The 25,872-nt window shown below is 48.0% G+C and overlaps 2 protein-coding genes, 2 long non-coding RNA genes and 1 pseudogene across 11 annotated transcripts in view; 2 read left to right on the top strand and 3 right to left on the bottom strand.

Annotated features, from left to right (window-relative positions):
- RT1-T24-3 (RT1 class I, locus T24, gene 3) overlaps positions 1-15,691 on the bottom strand; it is a 29,649-nt gene extending 13,958 nt beyond the window's left edge. The window contains exons 1-6 of one of the 6 annotated variants that reach the window (XM_039098963.2): positions 15,558-15,691; positions 11,654-11,950; positions 10,000-10,272; positions 9,419-9,694; positions 9,175-9,313; positions 4,181-4,190 (exon numbers count right to left, since the gene is read on the bottom strand). In XM_039098963.2, the coding sequence (XP_038954891.1) occupies positions 9,207-9,313; positions 9,419-9,694; positions 10,000-10,272; positions 11,654-11,950; positions 15,558-15,609 (1,005 nt within the window). In that variant the 5' untranslated portion in view covers positions 15,610-15,691 and the 3' untranslated portion in view covers positions 4,181-4,190; positions 9,175-9,206. Of the gene's footprint in view, positions 1-4,180; positions 4,191-8,305; positions 9,314-9,418; positions 9,695-9,999; positions 10,273-11,653; positions 11,951-15,557 lie in introns of those variants that run through there. The other 5 variants (NM_001166403.1, XM_063279401.1, XM_063279400.1 and 2 more) reach the window with 5 other exon arrangements.
- The window catches only part of RT1-T24-4 (RT1 class I, locus T24, gene 4), a 60,520-nt gene that overhangs the window by 11,115 nt on the left and 23,533 nt on the right, over positions 1-25,872 (bottom strand). The gene's annotated exons all lie outside the window — the stretch shown is intronic.
- On the bottom strand, positions 1,366-25,243 carry LOC120098968 (uncharacterized). The gene is made up of 2 exons (XR_005497792.2): positions 25,149-25,243; positions 1,366-1,844 (listed from the first exon to the last, which is right to left on the bottom strand). It is a non-coding gene; the product is annotated as an uncharacterized LOC120098968 (long non-coding RNA).
- On the top strand, positions 9,162-9,686 carry 2331ex4-5 (class I gene fragment 2331; annotated as a pseudogene).
- Positions 15,736-25,872, top strand: part of LOC134483846 (uncharacterized) — a 74,043-nt gene continuing 63,906 nt past the window's right edge. The window contains exon 1 of the long non-coding RNA XR_010060938.1: positions 15,736-25,872. This is a non-coding gene — a long non-coding RNA (uncharacterized LOC134483846).

Here is a 25,872-nt window from a genome sequence, read left to right as displayed (position 1 = left end):
TCCTTCTCACTAGGTATTTTCTTTCCTTTTATATTATATTTTATTATAATTATTTATTATATATTTATATATAATAGGTTTTATTTCATATTCTCTCTTAGAAATTATAAAATATTTTAAGTGTGTGTATGTGTGTGTGTGTGTGTGTGTGTGTGTGTGTCTTAGTTAGAGTTTCCATTTTTGTGAAGAGACACCATGACCAAGACAAGTGTTATAAAGGGTAGCATTTAACTGGGCTGGCTCACAGGTTCCTAGGTTCAGTCCATTATCTTCAAGGCAGGAAGCATGGCAGCATGCAGGCAGGTGTGGCGCTGGAGATAGAGATGAGAGTTCTACATCTTGTTCTGAAGGGAACCCCAGGACTGTCTTCCAGGCAGTCAGGGGAAGGGTCTCAAAGCCCACGCCCACAGTGACACACTTCCTCCAGTAAGGCTACATTTACTCTCACGAGGCCACACCCCCTAAGAGAGTTGCCTTGAGTTCTGGGCCAGCCTGGGCCACATAGTGAATTCCAGAGCAAGGCAGGGTAAAGATAAGACCTTGTCTCATGAAAAGGGCTGTGGAATTGGAGAGGTGGTACAGCAGTTGGGGGGCATGTACTGCTCTTGCACAGGACTGGACTAAACAGCCTAGAAGAGCAGGGAGGTTCACACAGGCCAAACTGAACCCTGGGCAAGAGGAGTTCCACAGATGAGGATCCAGGAAGTGCATTCTAGCTGAGGGAGGGGCCTTTTCTACCTTAAAGGAGGGTGGAGAGAAACAGTACATACAGAGTAGTACGAACAGTAAAGGTGGGCACTGAGGAAAGTGGAGAACCCAGACGGTAGGTGGAAGTGAGAGACAGCAGACGCCAGTGTACGCATCAGTGTTGAAGGTAAAGACCCGTCCCTGGGACAGTGAGTCCAGGAGGTAGGAGAGGTTGTAGGGGGTGTCCAGCCACATCAGTAAGATTTACTTGGTTTATGTGAGTACACTCAGTGTTTAGACACAGCAGAAGAGGGCATCATATCTCATTCCCATTACAGATGGCTGCAAGCCTGCAACAGAATGCAATCTTTCCTTTTGTGTCCCATTAGCAGGTCTTCATTGTCAACTAGACTGGATTTAGAACCACCTGGGAGATGCCCCTTTGGGTGGCCATGAGGGTGTTTCTAGACAGGATTAGGCACCAAAGAATACAGGTGGCTCCACTGGTCAGGTAGAGTCTCATGAGAAATCCAGCAGAACATTAGAGAACCCCTTCCTCTCTTTGTGACCAGGGCAGGAGCAGGCCAGTTCTTGCTGACCTGGACAGAAACTGGTTACCCCTTTCTGTCTTGAAGATCTGACCACCTGTGTCCTCCCTCAGTGGCCTCTCTACAGGTATTTTTATTTATGTATTTTATGTATGTGAGTAAACTGTAGCTCTCGTCAGACACAGCAGAAGAGGGCGTTGGATCCCAGTACAGATGGCTGGGCCTCCATGTGGATGCTGGGAATCAAACTCTGGACTTCTGGAAGGGAAGTTAGTGGCCCTAACCACCGAGCCAGCTCTCCAGTCCCCACTTTGAGGATTCTTAAGAACTAGTCCATGAAGGTAGGCATGGTGGGACACACCTTTAATTCCAGCACTCTAGAGGCAGAGGCAGTTGAATCTGTGAGTTTGAGGCCAGCCTGATCTTATAGAATGAGTCCCAGAATAACTAGGGCTGTTCAACAGAGAAACCCAGGGTGGAAACAAAACAAGAAACTAAGCCATAGAGCTAGGTGTGGTGGGGTACATCTTTAAATTCCAGCGCTTGGAAGGTAGAGGCAGATCTCTGAGTTCCAGTTCAGCCAGAATTTCACTGTGAGACCCTGAGACCCTGTTGGAAAAAACCAAATTAAAATTTTAACCTGTGACTAAGAGCAGGGAAATACTGTCTGAAGACCACTGTGGTTGCAGCTTGGACACTTACTTGGAAGGGGTGGGTAGACTGAGGGTTTTGTAGCCATCCTAGGAGGAAACTGAACCAGAACCAGTGGCGGAAAGGCAGTTATGATAGATCAACAGGCTTGTGCGTCTGCCTCTCTCTCTCTCTCTCTCTCTCTCTCTCTCTCTCTCTCTCTCTCTCTCCCTCCCTCCCTCCCTCCCTCCCTTCCTGTTGGTGGTGGGTGGTAGAGTAAGTGAACTGTGTAGGGAGTAGTATGTTTCTGATGTGGTGTATTCGTCAGGGTGATTTCTGGAGATGGTATATGCAAGTGCAGCTTGGGGACGAGGTGCTAGCTGGAGATACAGGGCACCGTCAAGGGTGATGTGGGAGGAGAGGAATAGTTCATCTCCAGAGTGTAGTGTAAGCCAAGAAGTTGGCTAGGAAGAGAGAGGAGAATTTTCAGACACCTTACTTCCTGTCTGGGAATAGGAGTAAGCCAGTTAGAGAAAACCAGGAATGTGAAGGGGAGGGAGGAGAGAAAGCCCAGAGGAAGACCATGGATGTTGAAGGTGTTTGGGTCGGGGGGCAGGGTCAGGGTGGCATTGACCATTGTGGTGCAGTGGACCCATTGAAGAGGTGAGTTCAAAGACCCTATATAGAGGAAAACTAGAGTATAATATAGTGGAGGGAGGTGCAAGCATTGGAATAAAGATGTAATTGTTGGGGTTGGGGATTTAGCACAGTGGTAGAGCCCTTGCCTAGCAAGCACAAGGCCCTGGGTTCGGTCCCCAGCTCTGAAAAAAAGAAAAAAAAAAAGGATGTAATTGTCAAGAAATTTGCCATGGGATGGAGAGAAAGCTCAGCAATTTAGGAGCACTTGCTTCTCCCTTCCAGAGTTCCGAGCGGCCACATCCAGCAACTCACAATAACGTGTAACTGGCGATGGCCTTCAGATAGTTGTGCGACTACAGCTCAGCTACATGCTGAAGTATTTCTGCATCAGTAGGTAGTAATGGGTAACTGCAACAGCAGGAAAAACATCTCTCAACCATATTCCTCTCAGCTTGGAGCTCAAGATCCCCAACAGCCTAGGGTAAAGAAAGGGTCGTCTGGCCGCACCTCCGACTCCGCAGTGCCACCTGCTGGTGCAGCTGCGTCATGGCCGCGCAGAGGAAACCCTGAGGTTGTCTTAGACTGGAGCAGGGCTGTGGTGCACTCCTTAACCCCTGTTTTTCAGGTTGAAAGAAGAAGATTGCTGTGAAATGGTAAGCCATCCTGGGCTAAATAGCACGACCTTATCTCATAAAACAAATAAAAATTACCTTCGAGCTATTGCATGGCTGCTGTTTTTAAACCGTTTTGCTTCGTTCTTCTCAGAGCAGATTTTAATGACTTCTAATTAAACGTTAAAGCTGAAAAAAGGGTGGAAAAATTTTTTTCTTTTCTTTTTTTTGGGGGGAGGGGTGGTTATCTCTTGAGACAGGAATTCTCCTTATAGCCCTGGCTGTCTTGGAAGTCACTCTGTATACTAGGCTGGCCCCGAACTCAAGACACCAACTTTCGTCTGCCTTAGGAGTGTTGGGACTAAAGGCGTGTGCGACCATGGCTAGCTGGCATTAATTTCTAATACCATCTGACAGTCCATCCTTTGAGTGAAATGGTGCCCCCCACGTAGGTTCAAGTATTTGAAAGGTTGGTGTGGGTCTGGTAGTGGTTTTCTGGTACCTTTAAGAAGGTGGAGCCTTGCTAGCGGAAGTCCCACCCAGTGGGTGGGGCTCCAGAGTGTTCAGCTGTTCCGGCGTAGCGGAGCTTGTGCGCCATGACACCTCAAATCTCAAATGGTAAGTGTAAGAAAATCTTTCAAAATCGCTTTTAGTCAGGAATTTCGGTCATCAAGTCAAGAAAAGATGACAGTCGTCAAGCCTACCCAAGTTGAAGCTTCTAGTATAGTATTTTTGATTTTTTTAGTTTCTCGGCTCAGTAAGCTTACTTAGAAGATTTAATCATTCATTTCTGGACAGGGTTTCTCTGGCTGTCCTGGATGTTGATCTGTTGACCAGCTGGCTCGGACCTCAGATCGGTCTGCCTAAGCCTCTGGAGTGGTGGGATTAAAGGCGTGCACTAACCACGTCCCGCTCTTGTTAGATTTTAGGTTTTCCAGCTTATTTAGGTATAAGTGATAAACCGCACACGTTTGAAGTATATAACGTGATATTTTAAAAACACTTTGTTTAGGGTGGCAGAGATTGATCCATCGGTAAAGTGCTTGCCTTGTAGCACGGGACCTCTGAAGTTGATCTCTGGAAATCAAATGAAAAAATCGAGTGTGTTGGCTTGTTATGAAAACACAGCTGGGTTGAAGAGACAGGCCCTCACGGGAGTCAGCCCGAGTAGCCTAAGTAGTGAGTTCCAGGACATGAGAAACCTTGTCCCAGAGAAAAAAATGGAAGGTGTGTTAGGAAAGATACAGTTTTCCTACGGTCTCCACTCTTTACACCCTATAAAAGGAATGGTAGTAGGCACGGATTCCTACTCCTTTGATCCCAGCGTTCATGAGCTGGATCTCTGTGAATCCTGAGCCTGAATGAGACTTTGAAGAGTTTAAGCCAGTTACTTAGAGAACTCACTACTGTTTGTTCTTTTTTTTTTTTTTTTTTTTTTGGTCCTTTTTTTCGGGCCTTGCGCTTCCTAGGTAAGCGCTCTACCACTGAGCTAAATCCCCAGCCCCACTACTGTTTGTTCTTTAGAAAGGGCCTTGCTATGTGGTAAGGCCTGGCCTGGACTCTGTCTGCCTTTGCCTCTGGAATGCTAGGATTAAAGGCATGGGCCACCATGTCTGGTTGTAACAAAGTTCTTGACCAGTTAGAAGTCTAATAAGCAGGAGCTGGAGAGAGGGCTCAGCCGGTAAGAGCTCCAGCTGCTCCTCCAGAGTACACCGGTTCAGTCGGTATCCAGCCCCAGTGATTGTGTGCAGGCAAAGGTAGTCATGCATATAAAATAATATAAAAACAGACGCAGCATTTTGATTATGGGTGGTATAGGAAAGTGTTTAATCAAAGTCTAGGTTTGGGTTGCTAGCAGGTGTCTGAAACCTGCCCAGATCAGATTCTTGCTGAGTTGAAATTCGGTGCTGGTAATCCCTCACATGCCGGTACACAGCAGGAAAAATACCCAGATTGTGCATTATCTGTCAATCATGGGTTTAAGCCAATAGGAGGTCTTTATGAGCTGTCTGGTGGTGACACTGAGTGTCCAGGCTCCCGGTGTAGCCCGAGCCTTTCTCAGGGTGAGGTGTTAAACCCCAAAAACCATGTTCTGGGTTGACATACTTCAGCCAAGAAGAACAGTTATCCAGAAGCAGAGCTATAGAAGCCAGAAAGCAATATTAGTCCATTTAGAGATTCTTCCAGAACTCTAGACTTTGATGGACAAGGCCTTTGTTTTCATTTTTGCTTGGGAGGAGGGGAGGGTGCACTGGCCTTGTGCTGAGTTTTACATCCCGAACGGCACTTACACCGTGGAGTCAGTTGTGCTAAGGTCTCAGAGGCCTCCTGAGTGATTGTTAACCATCTTGTCAATAACACGAGTATTGTCAGAGGTGGCTAAGAATGGCACATAAGGGGGCTGGAGAGATGGCTCAGCGGTTAAGAGCACTGACTGCTCTTCCAGAGGTCCTGAGTTCAATTCCCAGTAAACACATGGTGGCTCACAACCATCTGTAATGGGATCTGATGCCTTCTTCTGGTGGGTCTGAAGAAAATGGCAATGTACTCATATAAATAAATAAATGATTAAAAAAAAAGTGGCACATAAGGATAAGGCTTCGGCAGACACGTCTAATTCTGTGGCCCCTGGTTAGTGTGATTACAGGGAGTCTGGCATGCTGTAACTAATTGCTTCTGACAGGTAGGTAACCAATGAAAAGGACAGAGAGAAAGGCTCTTACACCTTTTATGGCTACTGGGCTACTATTATGGTTACCCAGGTTCTCAGTGTAGAAGTTGTGGCGTGGCAGTGCCCATTAAATATGCCCATGTGGTAATATACTAAGGATACTGTTAGAGGGCCCGAGCCTCCTGCTCCTTCCCCAACCCCTTCTGAGGAAACACCTTCCCAGACACACCAACTGTTTAATTACATCTTGCTTTACAAAGAGTGGCCGTCTTCTTCTGAAACTCTCAATGCTTCTAGGCTAGTAATGGACGTAGATTCAAGGATTTTTCAGAGAAGAGCAGGGTGTTTTGGAGGGAGACTGCTACACTAAAGAGTAGCAGGGTTTTGCTCACTTTCCCCTCCTCCCCACCACCTGGTCTCTTTCTCTCTGTGTTCTCTGGCTGGAGAGGAAGTGATCCCCCTTCTCACCGAGTCTGTCACCTCTAGGCGATGCCATCCACCTTTAAGGTCAAGGTTTTTTTTTTTTTTAAAGATTTATTAATTTTATTTATTATGAGTACACTCTAGCTGTCTTCAGACACCCAGAAGAGGGCATTGGATCCCATTACAGATGGTTGTGAGCCACCGTGTGGTTGCTGGGAATTGAACTCAGGACCTGTGGAAGAGCAGTCAGTGCTCTTAACCCCTGAGCCATCCCTCCAACCCTAAGGTCGAGGTTCTTATGCTTTTGTCCCTTACCTATGTGGTGGTGATGGAACCCAGGCCCTGGCAGGTACAGGACAATAGTTAGAGCAGCCTAGAGTGTTTTCATATTGGATGCCCTGATAGATCCAGCCCTGCTTGGAACATCTTGGGGCAGTGACCATGTGGGAAAGCTTTCGTAGAGCTTATCATCTGGTCCTTTCTTTCCTGTCAGGGGGATAGAGTGGGATTCATGCAGCCCTGTGATTTTCTACTTTATGGTGTTTGCTTTGCAGCTGAAGCTGCTGGATCAAGTGATGGGACCCCGATACATGTTGTACCATTTTGCACCACTAGGGGATGCTAGCAGGCCTTGTTTGTGGTTCAGGTTGACAATTCCTGGAGGCTAGTAGCTTTGACATCTAGATCCCGGAAGGTGGAGTCCCAGTGAGTCTGGGGCTCAGGCAAAGCTGTCAGGGTGACGCTAGGGTATCTTGGAGTCATCTGTACTTTGAATGACTAGAATCTGGGAAGCATGGGTAGGAACCACTGACCAAGGGTATTGAGGACAAAGTAGACCTAGCCAAGTTGATTTTTGTCAACAGTGTCCTGTCTTAGATATGCACTGTGTTGTGTTAACCCTTGCTGGGGATCCGACGCACCAAATTATCTTGTATTTGGCTGTGATAACGTAGACAGTCAGGTTAAAATATTTGCCACAATGGAATGGAGGAGGAAATCACCCGAATAGGACAGATCTTTAACCTCGCTGTCTCCTTCAAATGTAAGAAGAGATGGATGAATTCACCAATGCTTATTTTGTCAGGGTGGTCAAGGCACTTTGGGAAAGATTTAAGATCTGTGACGCTTGAAGAGTGAGCTTTAAGATTTCCCCACATGGTCACTAGATGGCAGCGTCTGACAGGAGGTTGAGTATCTGCTGGAGGCCAGGTGACACCAGCTTAGGCCCAGCCTACCTAGAGTGAAGGGTGATATGGAGAGATGGCTCAGTCAGCAAAAATGCCTTCTGTACAAGCAGGAGGCTGTGATTTCAAATCCCCTGCACCGGTGTGAAAAACAGCATGGTGGCAGCCCAATATCCCCTCCCTAGGCAGGCAGAGATATGATGATGGGGATTGAGGCGTGAGACTTCCAGGCCAGCCAGGCTTGCTGGGTTAGCCAGTTCCTGTGGGCTTGGGGTGCAGGCTGGATAAAAATGGAAAGGCTGTGAGGAGCAGCCCCACACTCTGCTTCCTGGTTGAGGGTGCAGTGTGACCAGCCACATGCCCTCCTGGCCATGGAGTACTGTGTTTTCAAAGTGGGAGCCAAACAAAATAGGTCCTTAAGTGTTTCCTTATTTCTTGAGATATTTTCTCTCAGTACTGAGAAAAATAATGACTACATTTAATGCGTTGGGACATGTTAATTTATTCACTTAAAGTCATCATTCAGTGAGGTGGCTTGAATAGGAATGGCCCCCTCGTCCCCATACATTTGGATGCTTTGTTCACAGTTGGTGGACTGTTGGGAAGGTTAGGGGTGTGGCCTTGTTGGAGGAGGTGTGGCCTTAGGGGTGGCTTTTAAGGTTTGAAAGTCCTTGCCAGGGACAGTCGTCCTTCTGACTGTCCCGTCTGTCTGTGAGTCTCTGCTGCTTGTGGATCATGATTTAAAGCTCTCAGGTACTTTTCTAGCACCATGCCTGTCTGCCCGCCGGCATGCTTCCTCTCAGGATGGTGATGAGCTAACCCTCGGAAACTAAAAGCAAGCACCCAGTTGTAGTGGTAAATAATTAAAAAGGATGTAAAGTAACAAAATAATAAAAACTGAAACAAAAAAGATAAGAATTTAAAGATGTTTATTGAGGCTTGAGAGAAGGCTCAGTGGGTAAATGGCGTCTTTCCAAACTCTTTGATCCCCAGAGATCAAAGGTGAGAACTGACTCCCAAAAGCTGTCCACAAGCCTAAGAGCCTCTGTGACTTGGAGTCACAGCTCTTTTCTTCATCTAATGTGGGGGGCTTGGGCCTTTTGCCATTACATAACTGATGGCCACAAATCTATGAGGGTACGGCTACTGATGGGCCTAGTGCCCAGGCACAGGCAAAGCTCCTACCATCCCTTCAGAGTCTCTGGGCTTCTTGCCTTAGCTCACCCGGGGACTAGGCTACCTTTCCCGGTCCCACAGAGCCCCCTGTCCCTGGGTCCTCATCCTGAGAGCCTCTCCTCTTCAGGAACTGACGGAGCCAGTCCTTTCTTCTGGCCTGTAGGGAGGGAACAGCCTGTATGAAGTTAACTGTGAGGATGCAAGGTGCACTCGGGAGCCTGTCTAGTTTCCACTTAATCTCTTATAAGAATTTCAGGCATTTGAGGAGGAGAGCCTGAGACATTTTATCCCCTGAGAAGCAGACTCACTTCCCAGATGCTTTGGGACTATTTGGGCATCACAGGTGCTCCTAGAACCTGCATAGAGACATGGGGCTTCCATGCTCTGGGAGAAATGCCGGAGGCTGGAAGCAGCCATACCAGCCTTGGTGTGCAGGTGCTAGGGACAGGGACGTTGTGACAGTCTCTCCCACCTCGCACTTGCAGCTTTCAGAACCTTCAGGCTTTGCTACACCACAGAAAGTCACCCCGGCCCAATTGCAAGAGTTTACAACTTGAATTTAACCCTCCTTTCAACACAGGGCACCCAGACGTCCTCTTTCCTACCTGGATTCTGTAGCAGGTAAGTCCAAGAAACACTAGCACCAGGCCCAGAAAACCATGAGGACACACAGGGTGGTTGCTTGAAGTCCCCATCTGCCCCTAGCACATACTTCTGTCTTGGACGTGGTGAGCTGAAGAGGCTCTGGAAAGGGAAAAGAAAGATGGAGGACCCTGGCTATGCTCAGGGTCTCTAAAAGGGCTTCTGCTTCCCTTGGCAATAGGCTCTGTGCCCCTATTCTCTCCATACCCCATGTCAGGCTGACGGGCTCAGGCAGTCCCTCATGCTCTACACGGCATGTGTACTTCTGCTCCTTCCCAAGAGGTACCACCACAGATGCCCACTTCTGGAAGGTTCCATCCCCTGCAGGCCTGGTCTCCACAAGCTCCATGTCCTGGGTCAGGTCCTCCCCATTCAACTGCCAGGTCAGGGTGATGTCAGCAGGGTAGAAGCCCAGGGCCCAGCACCTCAGGGTCACATCACCTTCAGGTCTGGGGTGGCATGTCACGGTTGTCTGTGGAGGGTCTGCAGTAGACAGACAGACAGACGCTGGTGTCTCCAGTGGAAAAGCAGAAGTAGGAGACAACCCTGAGGACCCTTGGGACACATTAAGAGAGTAGAGATCTCTGAGGTGGTGGATAACCACAGTCTAGGAGACTGGAAAGAGTTCACATCTGCTTGTGGGAAGCTCTCCCCAGCACATTGGACCCACCCAGGTAGTCCTCGTTCCTGTGCCAGAGTGGCTATAGGAGCTCACCACCAGCTCCTGAGTGAGCTCTCACCCTGCTGGCCACAGGGAGGAGGGCTGGGCTTGGAAGGGGTGTCATTACCAGTTCGGGTAAAGTTCTCTCCTCCCATAGTTAAGTATCTCTTTAGCCACAGGACACACTCCTTCTCCAAGTAGGTCTTCTCTCTCTCCAGCCAGTACTCATTGTTTTGCCACTTGTGCTTGGTGTAGCCAGCAATGAAGGTGGCTGCTGTATATTGCATAGAGTCCAAGTCCAAGGTCAGGTAATCCCTGCCATCGTAGCCATACTGCCAGTGCCCTGTGGTCCTGTTGTCCTGCATCTCACAGCCGTACGTGAACTGGAGGGTGTGAGGGCCTAGAAGCCCCCAGGACAGACAGGCATGTCAGTGCCCACAGATGTATTTCCCAGGTCTCTCCATCATGGTCCCTGCCGCCCAGGCACTGCTCCCCAGATTCCCTGGGTTCGTTCTCCTTAGGATTGATGTTCACACTCTACATAACCTGGTCTGGCTTTCCCTCTGTCAGGGACAAGGCCCAAGATGCTCCAGGTCACAGTAAAAGAGCTGTGCATAGGGAGCTAGAACTCGGGCTTTGCTGTGTCCTTAGGCACCTTATTCACCCTCTGTGGCTCTGTTCGCCTTGTGCACAAGCCTAGAGCATGACCAGAGGACTCCAGGGCAGGCAGTCCCCAAGTCCAGCAGTAACCTCCAGGAGCAGAGCGTGGCACTGAGCAGGATGGTAAAGGGCACACTGGGCTCACATCCCCCCTCTGCCCCATGGGTTTCAGTCCAAGCCCTTAGTACAGTGGACGGGACTGATGTGTGTCCTCCTCCACACTGAGTTTGTGGAGGTGTGACCACTCACGTGACCAGTCTTGTGGACTCTCTGACCACTTTAGGATCAGCAACCTCATCCATGAGGTCTGGATTGTTCCACACTGGCCTCAAGGCTCTTCACAGACTTGATTCAGCAGTGCTGAGCAGTGGGAAGTGTTTGCTAAAACCTTTAGTCCAAAATCTGTTTTCTGAGCTCATTCTGCCGAATCCTACCCTGCACTTGGCTGTACCATGACTGCTGGTATGAAAAGTCAGTGAGTGTCTCTGTCTCTGTCTCTCATTGTCTGTCTGTCTCTCTCTCTCTCTCTCTCTCTCTCTCTCTCTCTCTCTCTGTCTCTCTCTCTGTCTGTCTCTCTCTCTCTCTCTCTCTCTCTCTCTCTCTCTCTCTCTCTGACAAGATCCTTTAGCTCAGACTGGCCTGGAATTCACTATGAGTAGCCCAAACAGGCTTTGAACTTCAGGCAACCATCCTGCCTCAGCCTTCCCAGTGTTGGATGATTTACAAGTGCGAATCACCATGCCTATCTTCTGTATTCCTCATAGATGATAGATGCACATCAGACCCATCCCCCAGTTTTAGATAAAGTTTCATCTCAGTTTTGAAATTCAATGGCACTGGGTGTCTGTCTCTGTTTGCTTCAGTCAGTTTTGGCTTCAAAGAGGCACTGGCCTCAGGGTCACAAGGGTCTTCAGACATCTGAGTGCCTTCCCATAGAAGTTGGGAGCACTTTGAAGACAAACGGTTACTTATGTTTGCTGGTTCCTGCCTCCCAGAAGTCGCACACTATGGGTTACATCTGTGAATGTCAAACAGACCCTGGGCTCTGGGACGGTCTGTCAGGGCCCTGAGGGATTAGGTGAGGCAGGTAAGTCTTCCTGCTGCCATTTCCAGACACATACCTGCTTGCTGGTGGAAGCCGTCTGCTCTCTGACTCCGGTCACCAGAGCTGTTGTAGTATTGCTGAATGTTTCTCAGGCTCAACTGGAAGATCTTCATCCGATTGGTGAAAACCTGGGTCTCCTCATCAAAGTAATATGGATTTTCCCTCAGCCAGTCAGCACAAGGTTCTGCCTCCATCTTCCTACTGTCATAGTGGATGAAGGGCTGGTTATCTACAAAACCACTGGCAAAAAATGCAGGAACTCCTGGGCCCGGCTCTGTCACGGCTGAGTAAGAATAGTGCAGAGAGTGTGATCCTGAGGTAAGAAAAGGATTTAGTGTGAGGTACCAAGTACACACACACACACACACACACACACACACACACACACACGTAAATGAAAACAATAACAACCCACCAGCTAGGAGAGTCAGATTCCACACTGTGCACTAGGATAATTCAGAGAATCAACAGATGAAGGTAAGGGGCTGGTGCCATGGCTCAGAGGTTAAGAGCATGGGTCACTCTCATAGAGGACCTGGTTCAATTCTCAGCATCTACACGGCCTCTCCCAACCGTCTGTCCCTCCACCTCCAGGGGATCTCATGTCTTATGACCCCCAAAGGGTGCCGTCTGTGTGTGGTGCACATATGAAGCTGCAGCACCTCAGTCTCTCCATAGCAGAGTTTTGATTTTGTTTTTAGTTAATTAAGGAAGTTAGGATACAAAGTGATGGGTTTCATCTTCTCTCCTTTGTGCATTTGTGCATTGTGCCTGGGTATAGTTATTTTGTATCCTAAGTGCTGGGAGCTGAACTCGGGACTCCTCATCCCAGACAGCTGCTCTCCGGAGCACTGCCTGTCATCCCAGCATTGTTTCCTTTCTGTGAAGATTATTTTAGGGCCTGAAGAGCTGGCATCTGCTGCTCTTACAGAGGATTCAAGTTTAGTTCCCACACCCACATGGCTGTGAACAACCACCTGTAACTAGTCTCATGGGATCTGGTGTCCTCCTCTGACTCGTGCAGGTATTTAACGTATGTGATGCACACCCCACCCCCAACCACCCCTACAGAGGCCAGGAGAGGGTTTCTGATGTCCTAGAGGTGGAGTTACCAGTGGTTTTACTGGGAACTGAATTACCACCCTTTGCAAAAGCAGTACGTATTCTTTACTGGTGAACCATCTCAGCTCCCTCTACCATTAGACTCTATTACCTTTTGAACCACCTCAGCAGCCTCTGCCATTAGACTTTGTTACCATTTGAACCACCTCTGCAGCCTCTGCCATTAGACTTTGCTACATGTGCTCTTCCCCTCACTGTTGAGTTCCACACTCCTTCCCCTTCTCCAGCTGCTTCCATTTCTTTTCAATTAAACCCAGCTCTGCTGCTTCTGTTTTATCACATGTTCTGTATCACCTGCCTCCTTTAAGATCTTTTCCATGTTTCTTTTTTTTTTAAAGGTTTATTTATTTATTATATACATTGTAGCTATCTTCAGACACACCAGAAGAGGGCATCAGATCTCATTACAGATTGTTGTGAGCCACTTTGTGGTTGCTGGGAATTGAACTCAGGACCTTTGGAAGAGCAGTCGGTGCTGTTAACCGCTGAGCCATCTCTCCAGCCCCTTTTCCATGTTTCTATCATGTTTTACAGTCCTGTATATTTAAAAGCACATACACACATGGGTGTATAATTTTTTTTTAAATGTTTATTTTTGAGACAGGGTGTCATATAGCTGAGGCCGGCCTTGAACTTCTGATCTTACTGCCTCCTCCTCCCAAAAGCTGGGATTACAGGTGTGGACCATCTTAGCCACGACACACAAAAAAATAATAATTTTAAACCAGAGTTCTAGAGAGAAGAAAATATGATATTTGTCTTTGTGAGTCTTGCTTAGTAGTATATTGATTTCAGTTGTATCCATCTCTCACAGTATCATAATTTAATTTTGCCTTAAAATGTCATGGAATTTCATTTTATAGCCAAGTAAGATTTCATTGTATTGTATGAAATTCTAGTGTTTATTTGAACTTCGTTCTTTTTTTTTTTTTTTTTTTTTTTTTTTTTTTTTGAGGCAGGATTTCTCTGTGTAGCCTTAGCTGTCCTAAAACTCACTGTAGAACAGGCTGGCCTGGACTCACAGAGATCCGCCTGCCTTCCCAGTCCTAGGATTAAAGTCATAGGGCACCACCTCCTGGCTTTGCTTTTCCTTATCTAGTTGTCTGTGCATGCACACCCAGGCAGGATTTCCAGGTTTTGTGGGTGTTCCCTGTTTGGAAGGATGAGAAGCCAGCCCACATCCTGAAATACATACAGTAGTTATTTTCTGGGGTCAGGGTGGTGTCCAGGGTTGCCTAGAACTCAGCAATCCTCATACTCATCCTCCAAATGATTACAGGACACAGGCATGAGATACCATACCCAGCTCCATTTCAACTGCCTCAGTGTAGAAGAAAGCTGAGGGGGAGCCCAGGCTTCTCCCCTCTAACATTCTATAACCCAAAGCCTCAGAAGTCTCCTAGAGGCTCCTAAGATGAGCTTGTAGCTTGGGAGTCTCAGCCTGGGAGCCACAGCCAGAACCCCTTTTATCCCAACTTCTACAAAGTTTTCTGACTCTAAGTCTCTATGGTAATAGGTGGAAGTGGTAGGAGGGGTCCACCCCCAATACCTGGACAGGCACTCTACCAACTTAGCTCATTTTCAGTGCTGGGTTCTTTCTTTGTGTTTTTTTTTTAAAGATTTATTTATTTATTATATATAAGTACACTGTAGCTGACTTCAGACACACCAGAAGAGGGCATCAGATCTCTACAGATGGTTGTGAGTCACTGTGTGGTTGCTGGAAATTGAACTCAGGACATCTGGAAGAAAAGTCAGTGCTGTTAACTGCTGAGCCACCTCTCCAACCCTCTCCTTGTTTTTTGAAAAGACACCCTTTCCTTCTCAGAACTTGTGACCTTTACATCTCCACCCACCTGTCACCTGAATCCTGTCACCTGAATCCTGTCACCTGTATCCTGTCACCTTAATGCTTCCTATGCTTCCCTGACCGTCTGCCTAGGAAAGTCTCCTTTCTTCTGCTATGCACCTTCACAAGGGGCTCCCAAGTCTGTAAACACATCTGCTATCTGATAAGGCACCCAGCACAAGAAAGGAGTTAGAGACAGAAAACCCCAGGACCAAGGACCTGTCTCATGCAGTTGGGCAGACTGTCCCATGCCCAGCAAGTTTCACTGTAGAACCGCAGGGTACACCGGCTGAGCTTGCAGTCAACTGTGAAGGCAACATTGGAGTTCAGATTCTTCTTCCTTGAGGACCTTAGTCTGTCCCCCTCTTCAACTGCTGCCACCCATAATGTGGAAGGAGAGGTGATCCAAACAGGCTGTCCCCTGACCTCCACATCTGGGCTGTAGTGTGGGTTGCAGGCTACACACATGAGCACACACAAACATGCATATGAATAAATTTACACTACAGTGTGCACAGTGTGTGCTTTATAAGCAAGCATACAGCTCACAGAAGCAGGCAGGTTGCTGGGGAGACAGCTCAGCTGTTCAGAGTACTCACTGCTCTTCCAGAACTTGGTGGTGTAGCTCTGAGCACCACCTGGAGGGGCTGTGTAACTCTAGCTCCAGAGTGGGGCGTGTGATGCCCCCTTCTGACCTCTGGCATAAATACACACATACAGGCAAATACTGAAAACCACATTAGAATGTAAGGAAAGGGCTGGCTTGGTGGTGCATGCCTTTAATTCCAACTCCTGTGAGTTCAAGGCCAGCCTGGTATACATAGTGAGTTCGAAGACAAGCAGAGCTACTAAGTGAGAGCCAGTCTTCTCAAGTTCCCGGCTGGAGCTTTTCCTCCCCTAAATTTGCCCAGAGAGGATGTGCCATACAGCCCACCCCAACCCTACTCACGGGCTCCAGTTTCTTGGGGGTGGGTCAGGAACCAGAAGATCAGAGCCCACATAGTGTCAGGGTGTGGTGTCAGGACATTGTGTAAGTCTTCCCTGTCCTGAGAGAAACTAGAGAAATCGCAACTGCCTGCAAGAACCAATCACTGGGGGTGAAGTTTTTTGAAATAGATATGGGCGGGATGAAGGGGGTGTGTCTTTTTTCAGGACTGTGAGGGGTTTTTGCTAAATTTGGAAGCAGTTTCAGTTTGTTTACCTCAAGCAGTTCATGGCCCTGCCCACCCGGGCCTTATATGGCTTTTTCACCCCTTCATGAACTTCCTCCCAGACGGGTGGGGCCAGGAAGGTGGTGATGGTGGTGGTGGTAAGACCAGAAAAGGAGTCATCAGATCCCACCAGGTTGCTGGGATTTGAACTCAGGACCTCTGGAAGAGCAGTCAGTGTTCTCAACCTCAGAGCCATGTCTCCAGCCTTGGCTGGCCTTCTTTTCTATCTTTTCTACTTCATAGTGATAACTAACTTGCATCTCTGTGGACCTGCTTTCTTTTCAGTGGATTTACCTAACGCATATGGGCTTCTCAGACAAGGTCCACTGTTCTACCTTAGTGTGCCGGTTGCTTTCTTTTTCCTTCTCACTAGGTATTTTCTTTCCTTTTATATTATATTTTATTATAATTATTTATTATATATTTATATATAATAGGTTTATTTTATATTCTTTCTTAGAAATTATAAAATATTTTAAGTGTGTTTGTGTGTCTTAGTTAGGGTTTCCATTTTTGTGAAGAGACACCATGACCAAGATAAGTGTTATAAAGGGCAGCATTTAACTGGGCTGGCTCACAGGTTCCTAGGTTCAGTCCATTATCTTCAAGGCAGGAAGCATGGCAGCATGCAGGCAGGTGTGGCGCTGGAGATAGAGATGAGAGTTCTACATCTTGTTCTGAAGGGAACCCTAGGACTGTCTTCCAGGCAGCCAGGGGAAGGGTCTCAAAGCCCACGCCCACAGTGACACACTTCCTCCAGTAAGGCTACACTTACTCTCACGAGGCCACACCCCCTAAGAGAGTTGCCTTGAGTTCTGGGCCAGCCTGGGCCACATAGTGAATTCCAGAGCAAGGCAGGGTAAAGATAAGACCTTGTCTCATGAAAGGGGCTGTGGAATTGGAGAGATGGTGCAGCATTTGGGGGCCATGTGCTGCTCTTGCACAGGACTGGAGTTTGGTTCCCAGGCATTCATAGCCACCTGTAACTCCTTTGCTAATGTACCCACCCGAACTCCTCAGTCCCCTCCAGGCCCAGATACCTTCATAGGCTCATGTGCAAACACATGCTTAAAATAAAGAAAGAAGGGTTCCTGTGAGCTTCTTCCTGTCCAGAACATGTGCGGTGCAGGGCTAAGGGGTCGGGGTTCTGTCCCCTGAAAACCTCTCATCCTGGGAAGGAGAAAAAGAAGAGCAAGAAGCAATTGACCCATTGCTGAAGTACAAACTGAAACGGACAGACGTAATGAACAGGCAGTGAGGACATTCCGAAAGTGGAACAAAAGGTAACAAACTCCACCAACCATGTTCTTCAGAAGAGGTCAGAATTGATCGCCAGGATCCGAAATTTTGGGGTAACAACCTTCAAAGTCCACTGGAATCAGATGGCTCCAGGGTTAAACTTTTGGCGTGCAAGCAAGAGATCTAGTGCTGGGGTTCTTTTTCCCACCCTTCTCCATCCCTCTTCTTTGTGCCCCCGTCCACCCCGCAAGCACTAGAGAAGAGAGGAGAGGAAAGAGATCCCTTAATAAAGTCTGGTCAGAAAGGGGCAACAGTATCATTGGACTACTTCCTGCTGACTGGGGGCATTGAGCTCCATGGGGTGAGTTTGATCTTTGCAGTCAGAATATCTAATTTTTTTCTTCATGTTTCTTCTTATGAACGAGACCAACAGCAATCTACAGCCCAGCCTGCCCCCCTGAAAAGTCCCCAGGATTCCAAGCATGGCACAGTTGCAGAAACTGTCTGCCGTTGGCAAAGTCATGGCCCTGCTAAGGCAGGAGGCAAATCATGGTCAGGTGACTTGAAGCAGCCCCATGTCCCCACAGCTGGGATTAAAAACAAAATCACATTCTTATAGTTCAGTGTTTTTAAGGAAACCAAGATTCCAAAATCCTCACTCTATGAGCTCGTCAGCCTGCGTGTAACTCTAAACTCCAGAGGTGGAGCTTGGACTCCCCAGAGCAAGCTGGCCAGCCATATCGGTGGGCTGTGGGTTTGACTGAAGGCCTTGTCTTGAATAGCCAGTCATTGTTGTTCTTCTTGTGACTTGGGTTGGGTTTTGGTCTCTTACCCTGCTGCAGAGCAACAGCCACTGGTTAGGGTTTAATTTTTTTTGTTATGATTTTATTGCTGTTGTGTTGGTCATGGGGTTATGTTGCATGTGTGCTGTAGCGTGTACAGAGAGGTCAGAGGACCCTTCTACCTTTAGAACATGGTGGAGTTCTAGGCAAAGAAGAGTTTGAAGAGGCCTCTTGGCTGTGGGCCCTACCCGCCTTCCTTGGCAGCGAGGAGACAGGTAGGGGCTATCCCAGTGTCTGTCCTATCCCACCAGTCTGTCCAGTGCCAGGGCAGTCATTTTTGCAGCCTTCATCTCTGCAGGAGGAGGTGGACTCAGGTCACTGACTTCAGAGCACACACTTTACCCACAGAGCAAGCTCCCAGTTATGTGGGAAACACCAGTTCAGGCCATTACGTCCCTAGACCCACATGCTCTGAGGATCTCAACTTTTCAGTTCTGCAACATGAAATTTTGCTGTTGGGTACGGCTGGGTCTAACTGGTATTCCAAAAGAGTATTCAAGTCTGTGAACAGGAGCTAAGGGGTTGGCGACCATATTAAACCCTTTAAACCTGTGATTGGTGGCGTTTCCCAGTCCTTTAAAGGGGCTGAGGATGGGGGTGTGGGTGAGGGAGAGATGTCTAAGACTTGTACCCCAGGGGCCCTGAGATGGTTCTATGGGGAAGAACTCTCACCACCAAGCCTGATGACCTCAAGTCACATTGATTCCCAGGCCCACGTGGAAGGAGAGAACCAGTTCCCTAAAACTGTCCTGTGATCTCTGTACACATTTATGCATGGATGCACCTACACAGACCTACACACAAAACAAATGCTTCAGAAGCAAAAAACAAAACAAAACCAAAAAAATCCAATGCTGCTCCCCTCCCCCCACCACTGAATAAACCTTGAGCTGGCAAAATGACTGAATGGGAAAAGGGAATTACCACCAAGGCTATCAGTCTGATTGGATATGGGCAGTTTTCTGTTGGTTTGTGGGGAAAAAGAAACCTAAGGCCAGGAACTGGAAAGTGAAAGTGGAGGAGGCTGTGGGCGGGGCTTGTCCCCCAGCCAGCGCTCTTACAGGACAGTGCCCGGCTTCAGTACCTTGTTTACTGGCCCTGAGCATTCGCATTCTGAAAGACTGAAGCTGTGGATGACACTGGCTGCAAGGTCCCAGAGGCAGTAATTAGGGCTCATCACAGCACTCTCTTGAACCTTTGCCTAAAACTCTAGTGAGCGTGGGAGGCACAACCCAGCACCTGCTGGATAAAGGGTTACTTTGACTCATTCCTTTTTCTCTTGTGCAGTCTGTCCTCAGCCCTCCCAGGTAATGAGCGCCTAAACCCATGCTCTCCCTGTCCCCTCGTTCTTCTTTGCCATGCATGTGGCAAAGATTAATTCTCCTGATGTTGATTTTGGAACGGGGACAGGACAGACAAAACTTCCACACAAGGCTGCTGGGGAGAGGAGAGCAGTAGGAGGAAGACAGGATGCTCATTGAGTAACAAAGGAATCCTTGTTTCTTTTACCCAGGCCCACCTTGCACTGCAACTTTCCAGCCAGGTTTCTACAGAAATCCCCACTGCCCTTTGTTTGCCATTTGTCCGCTGCTTAGCATTGACTACCTGGAACTGCCAGGCTCCCCAAACCTTTATATATTATCATTTCCCAAGTGAGTTCCCAAAGCCAAGGCTGCCTCTGGCCAAAAGAGGTCAGTGTGAGGGGCTGGAGCAGTGACTCAGTGGTTAAGAGCACTGGCTGCTTTTCCAGGGGATCCGGGTTCAAATCCCAGCACCTGCATGGAGACGGAGGCTCACAACCACCTCTAACTCCAGCTCCAGGGGTGATAACGACCTCTTCTGGTCTCTGAGGGCACCAGGCATGTAAGGGATGCACAGATATGCATGTAAACAAAGCATGCATTTAATACATTTAAAGAAGGTTTTAAGAGATGGGTGTGATAGAACACCTGGCCATCACCATCATGGGACAGGAGCTGCCCTGGTGACTGAGCCGAGACCCCACCTTGTGGCCAACAATGGCATAGGCCACATATAAAATTGAGGGGGCTGTTGGCATTTTTCTGTTGGAAACAAGGGAGCTAACTTTATAGATAGCTGCCCTCCTAGAGTCATTAGCCACCACCTCCTCCCTGCTCGCTGCCATTGGCTGATACTAAGGTCGTTAATGCATCTTAAAGGAAACATAAACCAGGGCAGGGGCACTTGGGAGGCACGACCACCCGAGGTTATACCCAGTGATCCACACACTACCTTGAGTCGGACCCATTACTCATGGGTGAGCCTTTCCGTCATTTTCTGAGGGGTTGGTACTGTCCAAACTCATTAGAATGTGGTCTGCTGTGTGAGATGAGAATGCCCTGGCAGAGTTTAGTCTCTGTTTGTTTTATAAAGTGTCCAGACAGAGAGCAGCCTGAGGGAGGGAGGGAGGACTTTATTCAGTTTATAATTCCAGGTTACAGTTATCAGGAAGCCAAGGAAGCAGGGATTTAGAACAGCCAGCCATGCCACAGTTAGAAACACAGCCAGCCATGCCACTGTAAGATAGATCCATAGCCAGCCATGCCATTACTGATGGTTGTGAGCCACCATGTGCTTTCCTGGGACTTGAACTCAAGACCTCTGGAAAAGCAGTCAGTGCTCTTAACCGTTGAGTCAACTCTTCAGGTCTAGACTTTTTTTTTTTTTTTTTTGAAACAGGGTTTCTCTGTGTAGCCTTGGCCATTTTGGAACTTGCCTTATAGGCCAGGCTGGCCTTGAACTCAGAAATCCACATACCTCTGCCTCCTGAGTGTTGGGATTAAGGCTTGTGCCACCACCACCCATGAAACAGCAAACACTCTTAACCACTGAGCTATCTCTCCAGTCACCATACATCCCAGGCCTTTTAATGACCTTGTGTGGACTCTAAAGACACTGGATGTCTAGAGATAAACAGACAGCAGAGTTGACCATGGTGTGCCCTATTCATGCCATCTCTCTGGCCACTTAAAAAATATTTTTAAGATTTATTTATTATATAAAGATGTCTTCAGACACAATAGAAGAGAGTAGCAGATCTCATTACAGATGGTTGTGAGCCACCATGTGGTTGCTGGGATTTGAACCAGGACCTCTGTAAGAGAAGTCAGTGCTCTTAACCACTGAGCCTTCTCTCCAGCATTTGTTTTGTTCTAAAACAATGACCATAAGAGGAATGGTGGACTTCTAGCTTGTTCTGCCTACATTAACAAAAGCACATCACACCCCCAGCTCACAAACCTGTGTGCAATGTCATTACCACCACACAACGGTGCTGCGTTACACTGTTGGAAACCGCATTTCCACTCAGTGCAGGTAAAAGCAATAGGAAACACCCAGCCCAGAGTCAGATTATTTTCTGTTGTGTAGTCGGGTGTCCAGGGAGGCAAGAAGGTCTGGGATTGCCAGTTCTTCACATTGTCCTCAGGGGAAGCAGCTCCCTCAGATGTTTAGTCAGAACTTGTCGCTCAGCCCCACGAGGCAACTGTCTGAAGCAGTAGAAAAAGAGTGCTGAAGTCATTGTAAAAACCAGCCAGCCCTGGCATATCAAGTTGTAGTTATTTTATAAATTATGTTTATATGTGTGTTTGTGTGTGGGTCTATGAGTGCAGTGCCCGAGGAGGACCAAACAGCATCTGATTTCCTGGATCTGGAGTTGCAGGTGGCTGTGAGCTGCCCCCTTAGTGCTGGGAACCGACCTCTGGGTCTTTGCATGATGTAGGCTATGCTCTCTTAAGAGCTGAGCCACCTCTCCAGTCTGTTCAGTACTCTGTAAACATACAACACTGTAGCTATACAAACGGTAGTTATTAGATGGTCAATTATATGCTAAACCCACCATGGAATGTCTCTGTCTTGCTATGCTGAATCCACTGGATCATCAGAAAGACGAATATGGTTTGCAGTTCTGTGTGGATATCAGCCAGTAAATAAGTGGTTACCAAGCTACAGTCTTCTGGCCCAGAGAGGTTAGGCGTAGAGGAAGGGACACAGGGCTCTCCCTGAGAGGAAAAGTAGGATAGATTTTATGGCTGGACTGATGCCGGGGGTTGGGGTTGCACATGAGCAGGATAATGAGGTGTGGGGAGAAGGGAGAAGAAGGACATAATGTGGGGAGAGACAGCTAGAATTGAGGGGCAGAAGGGAAGCCAAATGTAGTGGAAACTTCTTATAATATGAAGTCTATAAATAGTGAGGGAGACATTGCCCTAACTGGCCATCTCTTGCCACCAAATGAAACTTCCAGTACCAGAAGTGGGTTATATCCAATCGAGTTATTGATCAGAAGGGTCCCATAGAAATCCCCAAGCAATCCAGGCTGTTACCTCTCACAAGCTGACAGCAAAAGCCTTGCCACCCATGACCTCTCCATGTCACTGTTAAACTGGGTCGTTGATGGGAGAGTTGGGGACGAGGAAGGCAGCATTTGACACAGGCCTCAGTGTCCCAAACTGGATTGCTTGCAGGACCCGTGCAAAGCTGATCCAAGAAGGGCCACAAGAACTGCATGTGGCTCTGGTTACACTGCAGAATGCACTAGTGGGCATGAGCCACGATGCAGATGGCAGGCACTGGAGACCTGGCTGGTTTGGATCTCCATGGTAACCAATTACACAGACTCTAAGTGCTTGCTGAGGCAGGTGCCTTGGGGAACACTCAGGACCCAGTTAGGGGAACCAGGGAACACATGGCTGGATCCTTGCAAAGCAGCAGTGCCAGGTGTGAACACTAAAACCGTTAATGGTAGCAAGTTTCTGAAGGGTCTAAGATTAAGTGGCAACTCTTACAAATGGTGGAATATGGAAAGTGGAAGTGATTTCCTTGGGGCTGTCTACATCACAGCCTGAGGACCAATTCGAGTGTGACAGGGACAGTGGGGGAAGTTAGGAGCAATTTTATCTTCTATAAAGGCTAAGTTACTCTCCATATTGAAGAATCTGCGAGTATATGGTTGGAATAGGGTAGCAGATAAATACTGCTAAATGTTTGTTTGGTCTGCATTAAGCACCCCAGGCCTGAGTTTCCTGCTTGATACCCACAGACTGATTAGATGCAGCAGCGGGGCGGGCCTAAGCTCTGGAATGCCTTTTGTTCCTGCCTCACTCACCTGATTAGTGGAGATGAACCAGGAGGCAGCTTTTAGGGAATGCACTGGTTGTTGCCTTCTTGGGTGTGCTCCCCGAGAACTAGACTCTGCAGAAACCAGGAAATGGAAAGAGAATTCACAGAAAGTGGTTGAGGCCCAGATCTCACCCTCCAGCCTTAAAGGACATCCTAGGACAGGATGAATCTGATTTGTTAGCTTGTGTAGCTAATTGTCGCTGTGAAAGCCTTTTCAGCCAGGGGCAGACTGCCCCCTGGTGGCCAGGCTGAGAAACTGTTGTCCGCCTGACTCTGGATGAGTTCTCTGTTCCAAGTCCATGCTTGTGTCCTGAACTGTTATTCTTCTATCTTAAAAGAAACACTATTTCTTCCTATCAGTCAAAAAATCAATCAATCAATCAACCAAACTACCTACCTATCAACCAATCAATCAGTCTGTTAGTCTGTCTGTCTGTCTAGCCTGGAATTCACACAGTTCCTGTATCTGCCTCTCGAGTGCTGGGAGTAGAGGTGTGTCCCACCAACATCCATCAAGAGACAGTAATTCTATAGACATAACGCATTTTGAGTTGTAGGCGGACCTGGTACTAGGATGAGTGACCCCATTATCTTGTAACAGATGTCACTGCCTAATGCCTGCCACACGCAGTCTAAGTCAGATGCTGACACTGCAGCTGGTCCACCAGAATCTGAGGTTTCCAGTTGTCAGCTCTTGTTGGTTCTCAGGTGGACCCCACAGTGTACTCTTAGGACCAGTATGGAGTCACCTTCTGCAGAAGAAGAGGCTGCAATGTATTCTCAGAGCCAGCCATCCCGATGGCTTTGTGGACACTTCTTTCCTGGCCTTTTGTCAGTATGTCGAAGTAGGATTGAGTCGTGCTGCCTGTTGCTTGGCCTTGGTTTTACCAGTGCTTTGTGGGTGAAGGAGCCATGGAGGTGTGTTACCACGGAAGCTTTTTACGGGAATTTTTAAATTCAGTGAACATTTATCAAATCTGTCTGGGACTGTGCTAAGTACACAGCCCATTGTATTGTACAGGAGCCAGGACTGGTCATTACCCACAGCTCACGGAGCAGAGCACAGGCTGTGGGATTAAGATGGGCATGTGAAGGTTCTCCAAAGCCTGGGGACCTGTGGCACAGAATGCTGGAACTTACTGGTACTGAAATGTAACTATGACAAAAGCCTGTGGGAAAAGGTAATGAAGTGTGTGGAGTTCGGGCTTTTATTACAGCAAACATCATTGCCTGTCAGAGCACTGTATCTCTGTACCTAGGGCCAGGGAGCTGGAAGGGATAGCTAGAGCAGACCGGTTCATGAACCCATCTGCCCTATATTGGGGATGGAGTTCAAACCATTTAGGGTCGGGTCCGCAAGTTAGCAGGTGGCTGGGGCCATCTTCAGGAGTTCTCAGTATAGAGGAGAAATGAGAGCCCCAGGCTGAATTCCCAGTGAAGAAAGAGAGGGAGCTGCAGCCTTGTCCAGTAGGGCAGCAGTGTGGACTGCAGGGCTGGGTTCCTCTGTAGAGGCATCTCCTAAAGGTCCTGGGGTCAGTAGCATGAGGAGAATTTTCAGACATCTTACTTCCTGTCTGGGAAGAGGAGTAAGCCAGTTAGAGAAAACCAGGAATGTGAAGGGAAGGGAGGAGAGAAAGCCCAGAGGAAGACCACAGATGTTGAAGGTGTTTTGGTTGGGGGGCAGGGTCAGGGTGGCGTTGACCATTGTGGTGCAGTGGACCCATTGAAGAGATGAGTTCAAAGGCCCAATATAGAGGAAAACTAGAGTATAATATAGTGGAGGGAGGTGCAGGCATTGGAATAAGGATGTAATTGTCAAGAAATTTGGCCATGGGATGGAGAGAAAACTCAGCAATTTAGGAGCACTTGCTTCTCCCTTTCAGAGTTCCGAGCAGCCACATCCAGCAGTTCACAACCACCTGTACTGGTGATGGCGTTCAGATAGTTGTGCGACTACAGCTCAGCTATATGCTGAAGTATTTCTGCATCAGTAGGTAGTAATGAGTAACTGCAACAGCAGGAAAAACATCTCTCAACCATATTCCCCACCCCTAGAGCTCAAGATCCCCAACAGCCTAGGGTAAAGAAAGGGTCGTCTGGCCGCACCTGCGACTCCGCACTGCCACCTGCTGGTGCAGCTGCGTCTTGGCGGCGCAGGGGAAATCCTGAGGTTGTGTTTGTCTGGAGTTGGGCTGTGGAGCACGCCTTTAACCCGTTTTTCAGGCTGAAACAAGAGGATTGCTGTGAAGTGGTAAGCTATCCTGGGCTAAATAGCACGACCTTACCTCATAAAACAAAAATTACCTTCGAGCTATTGCGTCGCTGCCGTTTTTAAACCGTTTTGCTTCGTTCTTCTCGTAGCAGATATCAATGACTTCTAATTAAACGTTAAAGCTGAACGAAGTTTGGAAAAATTTTTTCTTTTCTTTTTTTTCGGGGGGTTTTATCTCCTGAGACAGGAATTCTCCGTTTAGACCTGGCTATCTTGGAAGTCATTCCGTATACCAGGTTGGCCTCGAACTCAAGACACCAACTTTCCACTGCCTTCGGAGTGTTGGGACTAAAGGCGTGTGCGACCATGGCTAGCTGGCATTAATTTCTAATACCATCTGAGTCCATCCTTTGAGTGAAATGGTGTCACTACCCCCCCTGCCCCCCACGTAGGTTCAAGTATTTGAAAGGTTGGTGTGGGTCTGGTAGTGGTTTTCTGGTACCTTTAAGAAGGTGGAGCCTTGCTAGCGGAAGTCCCACCCAGTGGGCGGGGCTCCAGAGTGTTCAGCTGTTCCGGCGTAGCGGAGCTTGTGCGCCATGACACCTCAAATCTCAAATG

This window comes from Rattus norvegicus, chromosome 20 (assembly GCF_036323735.1).
Source record: "Rattus norvegicus strain BN/NHsdMcwi chromosome 20, GRCr8, whole genome shotgun sequence".
Classification (NCBI taxonomy): Eukaryota; Metazoa; Chordata; class Mammalia; order Rodentia; family Muridae; genus Rattus; species Rattus norvegicus.
Note: the sequence above shows the minus strand (reverse complement) of the source record. Positions and strands in the feature narration are given on the sequence as shown.